This window comes from Miscanthus floridulus, chromosome 10 (assembly GCF_019320115.1).
Source record: "Miscanthus floridulus cultivar M001 chromosome 10, ASM1932011v1, whole genome shotgun sequence".
Classification (NCBI taxonomy): domain Eukaryota; kingdom Viridiplantae; phylum Streptophyta; class Magnoliopsida; order Poales; family Poaceae; genus Miscanthus; species Miscanthus floridulus.
In genome coordinates, this window is record NC_089589.1 from 96,674,470 (window position 1) to 96,687,737 (window position 13,268).

Genomic DNA, 13,268 nt, shown 5'->3' on the forward strand with positions numbered 1-13,268 from the left:
ATCTGGCTAGAATTTCTTCCTAGGGTCTTGTTTAGATTACAAATTTTTACAATCTGAACACGGTAGCAGGTTTCATTTGTATTTGACAAACTTTGTCCGATCATGGACTAACTAGGCTCAAAAGATTCGTCTCGTTATTTACAACCAAACTGTGCAATTAGTTATTTTTTTTACCTATATTTAATACTCCATGCATGCGTTCAAAAATTGATATGATGAAGAGAAAATAAAAAAAACTTAGAATTTTGAGACAATCTAAACGAAGCCTACGAACGTGGCCTAAGTGTACGTGGAGTAGGTCGTTCAAGCGTTGGCCGCTGGGTGATTATTGGAACTTGTCGAGGCTTGGGAAATTAAAGCCTCCATTTGTGAGGGTATTAAAGAGAGAATACTCCTTTTTTTTCCTATTTCAATTTTTTTTTGAGGAAGTCCTTTTTTTTTCATCTGCAACTGCAACTAAACTAGCGTGGATGCATGCATGCATGCAAATCAAAACAATAGACCGTGATTAATCCGTGTTATATTAGGCAGGGGCAAAAGGTTAGACCCTTCTCGTTCATATCAAGCCCTGTCGCTATCGGTCTTCGTTCCTTTACCTGCCTCAGCTTTTGATTATGGGCTTTTCTACTCATGCGTGCCCAGGATTTAGACTCCCAGCGCACACACCACTCTAGCATAGCAGATTTGAGTTAAAAAAAAACTCAGCAGCCTCTTCACCGACTCCGGCACCCTTGCCCCGGCCCCTCAGCGAACCCTAGCGCCCGCGGCAGCCGCCCTCTTCCCCTCTCCCCACCGCCGCCATTTTCTCCAGCTCCGGAGAGCCTCTCCCGCCATGACCTGGCCCGGCCGCCTCTACCGCCGCCAGCTCCCCTAAACCGCCCGCCAACCACGCCCACCGCCTGCCCTACTTACCTCCCCACGTCCGGCCAATCTATACCCCACCGGAGTTGGAGAAGAAGGGAGTGCTCGCCGGAACCCTAGCCCGATCCAGGAGGAGAGAGGAGAGGGGGGAGAGAGAGAGAGAGAGAGAGAGAGAGAGAGAGAGGAGGAGGAGGAGGAGGAGGAAGAGGAGGCCTACTTGGCCCCGCCGCCGCCGGATCCGACGCCGCTGCCTCATTGTTGCGCGCAGGGGAGGCGGTGGGACGCGGACACAAGGAGGCAGTGGGACGCGGGCACGGGCCGCCGGAGCTCGTTAGGCACGGATCCGTCGCGTCGCCAGTCGCCACCATGGTCGCCCGGAGGAGAGAGAGAGAGAGACGGGGCCACATGGGCAGAGGACGAGTGGGTGCGGGGCTGCGGGAGGCGTGCGGGCGTTATCCCCTCCGACTGCACGTTCTCTTATTAGCATTTTCCTTTGATTATTTCCAGCTTTCTTTTCTCCATCGTCCTTTTGACATTTCGAGGCCGACGACGAAACAGTTGAGATGATGATGCTGCGTCTGCGTGCGTGCATGAGGCGTCGTCAAGCGTGTGAATCCAAACCGAACCATAAGCTGACAATCTGCCCCTACTCCTACAGTCCTACCTACTGTAGCACATGGCGGTCCATATGGAAGTCACGTCCGCTACACACAAGGAGTTATCGTTCGTCAGTGCGTGACCGACTCATCATGAGTCTGACCACCACCCTTGCAGTCTCCGTCAGTCAAAACCGATCGATCGAGGAGCCTGCCTGCCTTTTGCGACCCAACAATCTCAGGGATCGGGGAGGAGCTTTGGAAGAGGAGATGCATGGGGAAAAGCGACACGCAGGTCATCTTTATATACGGCCATGTGTGTGTACGAGTGCGACGCGTACGCCGCTGGCGCTAGCTGCGACTGCATGGCGGCCATGCATGCGACCCACGCACGGGCAGTGCCTGTCCTCGTTTCTGATTTCAGCTGCATCGCAGGTATTCGCACCTATAGCTAGCCAATCAACGGCTCCATCATTGTTGTGGCGCCATGTGGATTTTATTTCAATCGGTCCAGAAGCTGTTGATCTACCGGCGGTGCGAGCGACACAATCATGCACGCCCGGAGTCTCCAAACTTTCTTTGAAATGTTGGACACTACTCGTATAGATCGATTGCAGGGTTTCAATGAAATCGGGTTATTCATTGGAGAGGCCGGTCTCAATAAGATCTTTTCTCTTTTTGAAGATAACCGTTACATTCATCGTAGCAACCTAGAACCCTACAGTACTTACTGCTGACGCCCGAGAGCGACAAGCGTTTGTCTTATTTTTGTTTCTTGCCCAGGCACCTTTTACGTACCAATTAAGCGTCGCTTTCGATCACAAGCAACAAAGCTGCGTGTACGTACGTCGTGTGTGCTATGCTGCCAGCTAGCGAGTAGCGACCTGTTCCTCATGTTGACGATTGCTATGTTTGTGTTTTCACCACACCTTCCTCCACATGCTTAGTGCCAACATGTCTCTCCTCGCTTTCATCCCCGTCCGTTTTTCTCCAAACTCTTGACATTTGTAGTGGTGGCGGTGTCTCGTCTCAGGGCCTATTTCACAGGAACTAAGTTTTATTCCTAATATAATTAAAATTACATCAGCAACTCAGGGCCTATTTCGAGCGCATGAATTTTACAGGAATTATGCAGAAATTTCACAGGAAGTTATTCAGAAATAGGGAAAAATTCCTGCGTTGCGTTTCAATCGAGGCCTTAGTGATGGAAATATTTATTTTTTAGGAAACGATTAGGAGTTCAAAGACTCATAATACTATATTTATTATTTTCTATTTTCTTTATATAAGAAAAAAACAGGAGATAAAAAAGAAGCAACAAAAAAGTCAGAACTAAACATGGGAAAGTGGAAGCGGAAAAGAAAAAAGAAAAAAAGGAACTCGACAATGCACACGGAAGGGAACGTCTTCACGGAAGAAAAAACAGATGCGGGGACTTTGCGAGATAAAGGACACGGACGGGAACGTCTCCACAGGAAAAAAACTAGACGTGGGACTTCATGAGCGGGTGGCCGAGACGGAATCGGTGATTAGGCTGGACGAAAAAATTAGTGGAAGAATTTTTGGCTATTTAGTATTAGACATAGATATACAAATGGTGAACCAATTAATTTGTTGGACTAAAAGAGGCCATCACATGCAAGCAACCTAGTCTCCGTCCGTGGGGACATCCAGACGACAGTTTTATAACCAGAAGCAATGGTGATAGAAGGATCCAACAATGGCGAATCAATAATTATGAAGGTTAGGTGGATCCAGCAGTCAAAGAACATTGTCGGGTCATCATAAAACCCAACAGTGATATGAAAATATCACTTCCAGCTCGTGGTTTGACCTGGCAATGATATATCAATGTTGGTTCATAGCCTTAGCCGACAGTGATATATATGATACCTATCACTACATGTTTGTGGCATGACCCGGCAGTGATATTTCACCTCTTGGTGGTGGTTTGAGCTAGCAGTGATAGGTGACTTCACGGCCGGGCGAATACTGCTTCCCATAAATTTTCTGGATCCTAGGCTTATGAACCACCGGTGATAAGCAATCACCACCGGCTCCAGCACGACTGGAAATGACGCTCTGACAGTGATTGCTTGTTCTAGCATAGTATTTCATCACAAAAACGCACCCTAACCATAGTCTGCCTTTGATATTTGTGAATAATAGTATTTTCACAAGTTGACTAATTATTTTGTGACATACATTTGGTGTCATAAAAGGGTCAGAAAATTTTCAATATAAGTTGTGTAGAATGTGCACACATTTTTTGATGACTTTGTGGGAAAACTTCACAAGGTACATGTGGTGATGGTTTATATGTGATGACATATTGACATGTATGACACTATTTTTGGTCTCAATATATACTTTACGACAAAAAGTGGGCCCAGCCCGATTTTTTTTACTTGTATATTGACTGCTCAATCGACAGTGGATGGGGGACTGCTCCAGATACATGTATTTAATAGCGTCTAAGAGGATATTCGTGTAATATAGTAGCTACCATAAATGTAAGGCAACACATTAGTTTGGATACTCAAGTATTTATTGTAGTAGAATAAGATAGTTTATGATATCAGAACACTAGTGCAAGATATCTAGTAGATCACATAAATCTTATTATGATACATTTTTAAACGAGGATGGTTGGTCTCAATAGTGACTGCTAATCGACAGCATGGATGGGGGACTGCTCCAGATACTTGTATTTAATAGCGTCTAAGAAGATATTCGAGCGCTCGTGTAATATAGTAGCTAAAATAAATGTAAGGAATCCAATTTTTGTATGGGATTAGTATGGATATATATTCAAGTATTTATTGTAGTGTAATAAGATAGTTTAAGATATCAGAATACTGGTGCAAGATATCTAGTAGATCACATAAATCTTATTATGATACATTTTTAAATGAGGATGGTTGGTCTCAATAGTGACTGCTAATCGACAGCATGGATGGGGGACTGCTCCAGATACTTAGCTAAAATAAATGTAAGGAATCAAATTTTTGTATGGGATTAGTATGGATACTCAAGTATTTATTGTAGTGTAATAAGATAGTTTAAGATATCAGAACACTAGTGCAAGATATCTAGTAGATCACATAAATCTGATTAAGATACATATGTTAAATGAGGATAGATGGTTGTGCTTCCCTATAAATACCAATACAGTAGCTAGATACATAATACAAACATAAGAAATCTTCTCCTAGCTTGTCACAGAAAGAGGAGAGTAGCAAGATTCTCTTCTTCATGGCACTACTCAAGATCTCTACGACAAGGATTGTGTACCTGTGGGCTGCATTGTTCTTGGTTCTTGGGATCATGTCTGCTACGTTCCCCTCCTGCCGAGCTGCTAGCCTTTCAGGTAAACCACAGTTTTACGTATACTTCATTTACAATGATATCTAAACATTAATTAGTGTCCCAGTAAATTTCATGCAATTAACGTGTTAGATATGTAGGCTTCTAGTGCTGCAGGAGGAAGTCTCTGAAACTCTCTGGTTTGATGTCTGTTATGTTGGATATGTAGGCTTCAATTGCTGCCAGGAAAATAAAGCGCCGCCGCCACTAGCAGAGATTGACTGCAGGCAGTACGCAAGGGGGGGGGGGGGGGGGGGGGGGGGGGGGGGGGGGGGGGGGGCTGGGGGGGCTCCAGCCCCCCCTAATGGCTTGATTTCACCACTAATCACTGTAGCAAAAGCTTGATTTCACCATTAAATCTTCATGCAAATCAACATCTCCATTGTTTTAGCCCCCCTTATCCCGCATCGTGCATCCGCCACTGCTCCCACTGCATAATAAACAAGAAAAACTTTTTCAAGGACCAATGCTGCTGCGACAAAGATCCGATACCACCACTAGTGTAGGCTCTGTAAAATGTGACTTTTGTGGTACCAAGAACATGCCAGCAAAATAAAAGGTGTTCTTATTAGCCTGAACATTTGTGTTAACACTTTGATGTGCCCGACAAGGAGCATGTACCCACCATGCACCTTCAACAACTGTCAGCGTCCAAAACGATAGAATAGATCTCTCAATCCTCACAGATGGAAAACGAACACAAGATTTTCCAGGTTCCAGCCGCCAGTGAGGGTAACAACCCTACTTCTTTCTTTGTATACGTTATAGCTAGAAACTTCAATCATCCACCTACTCTGGACCCTAGCTTCTCCTTTTATAGTTGGAGGAAGGAAGGAGGACACCCGAGAGACAGATCGTAAATTTACTAAGTTGTTCTGCTGTTGCTATTAGCGTGAAAATGAATGGGATTGGAAATCAATACAGGATTAGAGGTATTGCGGAAATGAACTAATACGACCAGAAACATGTTGAAAATGGTCAGGAATCGGGAACAAAAAATGGGAACACTATTCCGCTAGCATACAAATAGAATACTAGCACTGTACAGGTGGCTATAGTAACTGTCTCTATACACATGTATCTGAAAATTAACATCTCTAGAGGAAGGTATCCACCCATCTCTATATAAATTTCTAGCGACGTTCAGAAATTCACCGGCCTCAAAAAGGTTATTAAATAAAAAGGGAACCCACACACACCAATTTTTGCACCCTTGCCCGTCTCTAGGCTGGCTAGGTTGCTATGCCGTTGAGCCACCACAAGGGCGGCTGGCATCGAAGAATCACCACGTCGTCCCCGCCCACGTTGGGACCTAGGGGCTAGGACCACCTTACCCGCCATGCTAGGGCCTCCATGCCTCGCTGCGCCCACCTACATCAAGGGTCGGGGTTGTCTATCTACTGTGCTATTGGGGGATGGACCTTTCGCCCCTGCCTCCACCTCCTTGTTTTTACCCTGACACCTTCGTTTTCAGGTCCTTGTGTAGGGAAGAACTGGCGAGAAGGTAGTATAGGGTCTTGCCTGGCCATGGGAACACTTATTCATGTCCTTTAGCAGTGGCTCTAGGAACACATCTATCTCAAAGCTTGGCTACTTCGGCTCGAAAATAAGGATGGCCAGCAGAAGTTACTTGTGCTTCAGACACAGGAAGGGAGGTAGGTTGTAGATGGTAAGGATGACTAGACACGTGTTGTGTGAGCTACTAAGGTCCCCGAATGGGTTCATCTCGTCTATACTTAGCGCTAACCTAACGTTCCTTGGCTCATCTCGAAAATCCAGGTACATGGAGTCAAAGTGCTTTCACTGCCGACCATCAGCAGGGTGTCGCAGCTTGCCCTTGTCCTTCACGCGATCAACAGATGCATGACACATCATTAGCTTGGGATCCTCAGGATTTTCAGATATACAATGTAGGCGGTCGATCATGGGCAGATACCACATCAACAAGGCAGGAATTCTCTGTTGCATGTAACCTTCTTCCTTCTTCTCATGAGACAAGATCTGCTTCGCACTACTCTTCTTGTCTGCTTTCTTCTTTGGCCCACTTGAGGATTCCTTGTCGTTTGCATCAACATGACATTTGACATTCCTCTCGTATCGACTCGCGCCACAGTGTGGATAGCTCTACAAGCTCTCATACTAGGTGCCCCGGTTCAAGATACGGTGGTTAGGGCAAGCATGGATCTTTTGAAGACCCAACATCACTGGTCAGATCAACTTGTTTGCCTGATAGCTATTGACAGCCACTTTGTCATCCTTTGGAAGCAGGGAACCAAGGAGACACAATATATAGCTCATTGAAGCTAGATTCATACCATCTAAAACGAGCCTTCAACATCAGCATGTGGAGATCAAAAGATAGCACGATCTATTGCTTTGGACAATCCATATGGATCAGATCATTTGCCACTTGCTTCATCTCTTTGAAGTTGTCTAGCCACCTTGGGCTCCCATAAATAAGTTCATCACTGTTGAGGCGGTTAATGAAATCCTCAAAGAACTATGCATCCTCGGGGTCTAGCACATCTGTCACCTCACCAAGATCCTCATCATTGTCACCCCTGCCTTCTACCACGTCTTGGATAAAACCATCCATCGTGATAATATCATCCTCGATATCAACACCATGCCCGGGCTGATGAGGCAGCTCGTCCTCCATGGTCTGCATCAACCAACGACAAAGTTCCTCAGGATGCACAACTCGCATCTCCTTCGTCGTGAAACTTCCAAACCGTATATCCCTCGGCAAAACCCCACTAGATCAAGTGCGATCTGACATCATCGCCTTCTAGCAAGCAAACATGCTTGTTCTATAGCGAGAACATGGACATATAATTCCCTTCCTATTCACACTAAAAGCATGCTTTCGATCAGTGCCAACAAACCTGGTCACATGTTCTATGAAGTGGTGTGATATCCATGATATCGGGTACGTCCATTCTGACCATTCCATGCCAATTAACCTTGTACATAGCCGAAAAAACGTATCAATATGCTTCAAAATGAGATGGTGGCATCATGTATAGAATCTACAATTAATATTAATTAAAATCTACAATTAAAACAAACAAATAAAAATAAAACACGACTTGAAAACATAACTACTACTAACTTGCATCATTTTGTATGTATAGATAGAGCTTCTCTCCATGTCACATACACTTAAATATGGAAGTATTACAAAGAAAACATTAAAATGAAGAAAAAGATCTAGTTTCTCTCTCCTTCACCATAGTTCTAGATTTAGATCTAGATCAAGATTACCCAAAACTTGAAAAGGAGTGGAAAAAAGATGTGAGAGGGCATACCAACCTCCTACAGTGCTCTCCTTCAAAGAATCCAATAGCACGGATACAGATACGTGTATCGATATCGGAAGGATACGGATACGCAGATACGATAATTTCTTAAAAAATCGATACGCGGATACGTTTAATATTTAAAAAATAAAATAATAATAATAATAATGCAGGTCTGAAAAACTGATAACATTAAAACATTACAATTAATTACTTAAGTGTACTATTATTACAACACAGCGGGTCTGAAGTCTCCTCAACTCTCAAATATAGTAGTCTCAAATTTAGGAAATTAATGAAAGGCATTCAGGCTTGCAATTCATGCAGCAGCTTGTTTCTATTCCTCATTTGTCTCGTTTGCTTCATTGTCATCCACAACATCAACCTGTGGAGCATCCAAACCAAAAGTCACGGCTTGCAATGCAGGTTCTTCAAGGGACAGGTCAGCCACTTCAAGAATGCCAATACCACCAAGTGAATCTAAAGAAGAAGAGGAGATCGAGAACGGGGAAGGGGATTAACTCACAGGAGTTCGCTAGAGCCTGGATCCATGTCACAGGGGCAGAAACTAGTCGCTGGTGGCCGGCGAGTAGGGACGGAGGCTCATTGCCGGTGGCCGGCGACCGGCGCGAGAGGGGTTGTAGCGTCACCGGGTGGGGATGCGGTGCAAGGCGTGGGCGTGCGGGACTGCGGGCATTGGAGGCTAGGGCGTTGGCCGTCGGGGGCAGATAAGGGACTGTGTTACTGGGCTTCGTACTGGGCTAGGCATAATCGGTAGGCCAGATACCTATGAGATGACATATCCAATATTCGCGAAAATAATAAAAAATCGGATACTCCAAGGATACATAGCGGCGGCGTATCAGACATGTATCCGTATCCGAAACGTATCAGACATGCGATGCGCGGTGCCAGGGACGTATCAGTTTAACGTAGGTGGCCTCTAGTCAGCGGGGCATGCGAGGCCTCTAACCACCAGAGAGCACGTGCCCTCCACCACCGGCACTGAAAAGGGGCCCTTGAGATAAGGGAGAGAAAATAGGGTGGTGGGCATAAGAGGGGCAGCGCAGGCATGTGAGCTGGGTGAGGGAGAGAGAGAACTACAGTGCTAAGGTTTTCACTCCACTTAGATAGTCAGAGACTGATAAGCGGGTTGAGATGGGCCTTAAGATATGGGTAGCGGTCTAGCTTTGTTCAATTAGAAGAGATGGGCCACATCTAAGGAGTTCGCCTTTTTAAAATGGCTCCCATTTCCAGAGACTTACCTTTTGATTGACACGCCTTAGTTAATTGATTTACTGAGACGATACTATATTGAGTGCCTCAAAAAATGGTTTGTATAGCTCTGAAAATCGCTGTGTATTTTGGGAGACATAGTTTCTAACTGCCTCCGAAAATCATTGGAGTTGTCTCCTAAAATATTTTTTGAAGTAGCTGCGGTTATATGGTGATTGTAATTTTAGGTCATTATGCTAACAGCTATGGCTTGTATTATGGAAGGCCTAGCAAGCAGGGCTTTTGTATAAGATGCCTAAACAGTATAAAGCAGGCATCAATGAAATAGCTTGTAGAGGCTAGTTTACAAAATGCCTTCAGCAATTTTGGAGGCATTCCTAAAACACCTCAAACAAATACATTTGGCTGCGGTTTTTCTAAAAAACTCTGGGCTGGCTTTTCCTTCACTAGCTTTTTTACTTTCTTCAAAGTGGCCTCCATAACATTTTTAAGTCATTTTTTGGTCGTTGGAGACATTCTAAAATGTCACCCGAAGCCGTTGGTGTTGGAGTGAGCATGAGAGCATGGGATGCAGTCAGCCAATGCTAGAGTTATCAAAAAAAAAAAAAACAATGCTAGTCTCAGCAGCAGCTAACAGTGCAAATTTGCAAACACACTCATAGTAATTTTGAGAAACAAACAAGGAAACCACCACAAGTATTCCATTCATAACATCCGTAAGCTAGGCAATTAATTAATACAGGTTTCCAAGAAGGCTTGACTGACTCATGCAATCTATGGTACTCCACCATACTTGCACAACCGGATACAAGAGCTGGCACTCGGCAAAGCCCCAAAAACACTCGGCAAACGACACTCGGCAAAGATTTTATCGGCAAAGAGCTGTTTGCCAAGTGTCAAACGTCAGGCACTCGGCAAAGACTACGCTGAGTCCCCAAAAAACACTCGGCAAACATTTTTTGGGGGAAAAAAGTCGCCAGCCACAACCACCACCACAACCGCCGGCCACCACCACCACCACCACGCCGCCGCCACCACCACGCCCTGCTACCGGCCACCACCACGCCGTCTGCTGGATCCACCATCGGAGGGCACCTCCCCATCGGATCTGCCACCTCCACGCTGCTGCTCCCCGCCGGATCCGCCCGCCTCCACGCTGCTGCTCCCCGCCGGATCCACCCGCCTCCACGCTGCTGCTCCCCGCCGCCGTGGATCTGATCACCGGCGAGGGAGAGAGTGAGGGATATGAAGAGAGGAAAGGAGGGAGATGGGGGAGAGCTGACCTACCTCGGACTGACATCGGCCGCCGCAACCCCATCGTCGCTGGATCCGAGCCCCAGCAGCCCTCACGAGGACCACCCGCCGCGGATCCGTCGGTCTAGAGCTCGCTTTGGCCCTCCACGCCGGCGGGGGAAGAAGGGAGGGGAGGGGCGCCCGGCGGGGAAGAAGAAGGGGGAGGGGAGGGCGCAGGCGGGCAGATCTAGGGAGGGAGGAGGAGAGGGAGGGCACAGGCAGATCTAGGGAGGGAGGAGGAGAGAGGGCGCGGGCGTGGCGGCACCAGAGATGCGCTGGGAGGGAGGAGGAGAGAGAGGGGGCGGCCGGATCTAGGGAGGGAGGAGGAGAGAGAGGGTGCGGAGGAGGAGAGAGGGCGCGGGCGCGGCGGCGCTGGAGATTCGCCGGGAGGGAGGAGGAGAGAGAGGGCGCGGGCGGATCTGGGGAGGGAGGAGGAGAGAGGGCGCGGGCGCGGCGTTAATTAAGTAGATTTTTTTCTTTGCCGAGTGTCCTAGATCTGAGCACTCGGCAAAGGGTTTTTTTTCATTTTTTTTCTTCTCCCTCTTTCCCAGAAAAAAGGTTTTATTTATTTGCCGAGTGTAAAAAATAAAACACTCGACAAACCCTCTCTTTGCCGAGTGTTTTTTTTTGACACTTGGCAAACCTCCTCTTTGCTGAGTGTTTTTTTTTGCCGAGTGTTTTTAGCGTAGCACTCAGTTAAGAACTTGTTCGCTGAGTGCCCGAGGAAATACACTCGGCAAACCTAAAAACACTCTGCAAATTTGATGTTTCCTGTAGTGTTGGCGCAAATATCCATCATCATTCGTCATAGAAATAAAGGATGAAAAGTTCGATAACTGCAAATCACAACAGTAAACTTCCACCGTACTTGGCGACAATATCCATCAGCAAGCTTCCTGAATCAAGAAGTCCCTCCTAGCCCAGACCCTGGTCCCACTATGATGCCTGCATAAAAATAGACATACATCATTTTTTGGTCAAATTAAAGACTAATACTATCATTTAGGCTTAGACAAATTATCAGCAAAGTGATAGAGGCACATAGTGGCAAAGATACGTACTTTCTTGTTGCTAACTCTTGTGGTAGAAGGGGAGGATTGTGTAGACAGTCTGAACGATCGCAGCAACTAGTAGGATGACAGCAGCCAATAAAGAGAAGAATACCCATGGGTTCCTCTGGTATGTATGTGCAAAGCTGGCACGCCACCTATTCCACGGCTTCCTGCAGTGGGTGCTCACCATGCGTTGCACATCGTCGAGCATGCTGAATGGGGTCATTAGTGCTCCACTGCCCAGGCTATTGATCAGCTGCGCCAATTCCTCGTCACTGCTCAGCAGCGGTGGATCCAGAAAAATTTTTAGGGGGGGGCTGAACAACACATACCTCCGACTGCTGCTCGATCTTAAGTTTCAGCCCCACTTACACTATAGAACTTTGCCTAAAAATTCATGGGGGTTCCACTGCTCCGGTATGGGTAGGGGGGCTCGTGCCCCCCTGGATCCGCCCCTGCTGCTCAGCAAGTTCTTTATTACCCCTTTAGATCTCAGCAGCTCAACATCTCTTCCTGTATTAACTAGGTTGTCCATGAAGCACACGTACGACAGCACCTCATGGCCAGTGCATGGATACAACTTCTCAAAGGCCAGCAGATTCAGAAGATGCTTCTTGGTGTCATCATGCGCCTTGAACACCGGCAAGCTAAGCAGGCCATTTTTAAAGTTGATGTCATGGATGAACTGAGTTTTGCTCGACTTGAAACGAATCCCAGCATCACTAAGCTCTGCAGTAGAAGGCATGGTATAAGCCCATTGTACGCCAGAATAAGTGAGTTTTGGGCCACACAAACTCTTATGTAAAAGTCCAAAGGGTGGAGGCCCAAGCTGTCCAAATTGGCCCGTACGAGAAACCCAAGAAACCCAGCACTATTGTGTTGACCTCTGCAACCCTCTGTGTAGCTATGATATATAAACACAGAGTAGTAAGAACAAATGAGATTAGTCTCCATCATATAACCTATCCTAGAGCTAGACTTTTAGCACCGCTAATCCTTTACTTATAGCTCAGAAACCAAACTTATTATTACTAATTGTAGACATTTTTAAAAACTCCATGACAAATCTTACAAAATGTACTAGATGGGTACATGAATCCTAGATTTAACCAAAAAGCAAAACATTTGGCCATTATTTGGTTGTAGCATCTAAAAATTATACTTTTGCCATTATAAAAATCAACAAAAATAGCCATCAAAACCTACATCTAAATTGCTCGCTCTTGCCATTATAAATATTAGTTGAAATAATAGCCTAATTATACATCTAAGTTACACATGCATCATGTTATTAATAATGGAACATAATGGCGAAAGAAAATGGCCATTTTTGCCTTTACAAAATTAACACTAACTCCTTATTCTAAGTACATCATAGTTGATCATTTTCTTTACTTTGTGAATTTTTATGGAAAATAACTCACAATTCTTCATCAAAACTAGCACTCTGCCATCATGGTAATTAACCTAAGATAACCCTAAATTGGCATATGGTTTATTCACCCTGGTACTACAAAAATTAACATGAAGTATGCTCTATGTTTGCTAGTGTTATGAATAAATGG

The 13,268-nt window shown here is 45.7% G+C and overlaps 1 protein-coding gene across 1 annotated transcript; it reads left to right on the forward strand.

Moving 5' to 3' along the window:
* The first annotated feature begins 4,712 nt into the window (after positions 1–4,712).
* Positions 4,713–5,329, forward strand: LOC136489096 (uncharacterized). Its single transcript, XM_066485822.1, has 3 exons — positions 4,713–4,827; positions 4,993–5,085; positions 5,247–5,329. The coding sequence occupies exons 1-3, from the start codon at positions 4,713–4,715 to the stop codon at positions 5,327–5,329; spliced, it is 291 nt and encodes a 96-aa protein (XP_066341919.1).
* The last annotated feature ends 7,939 nt before the right edge of the window (positions 5,330–13,268 follow it).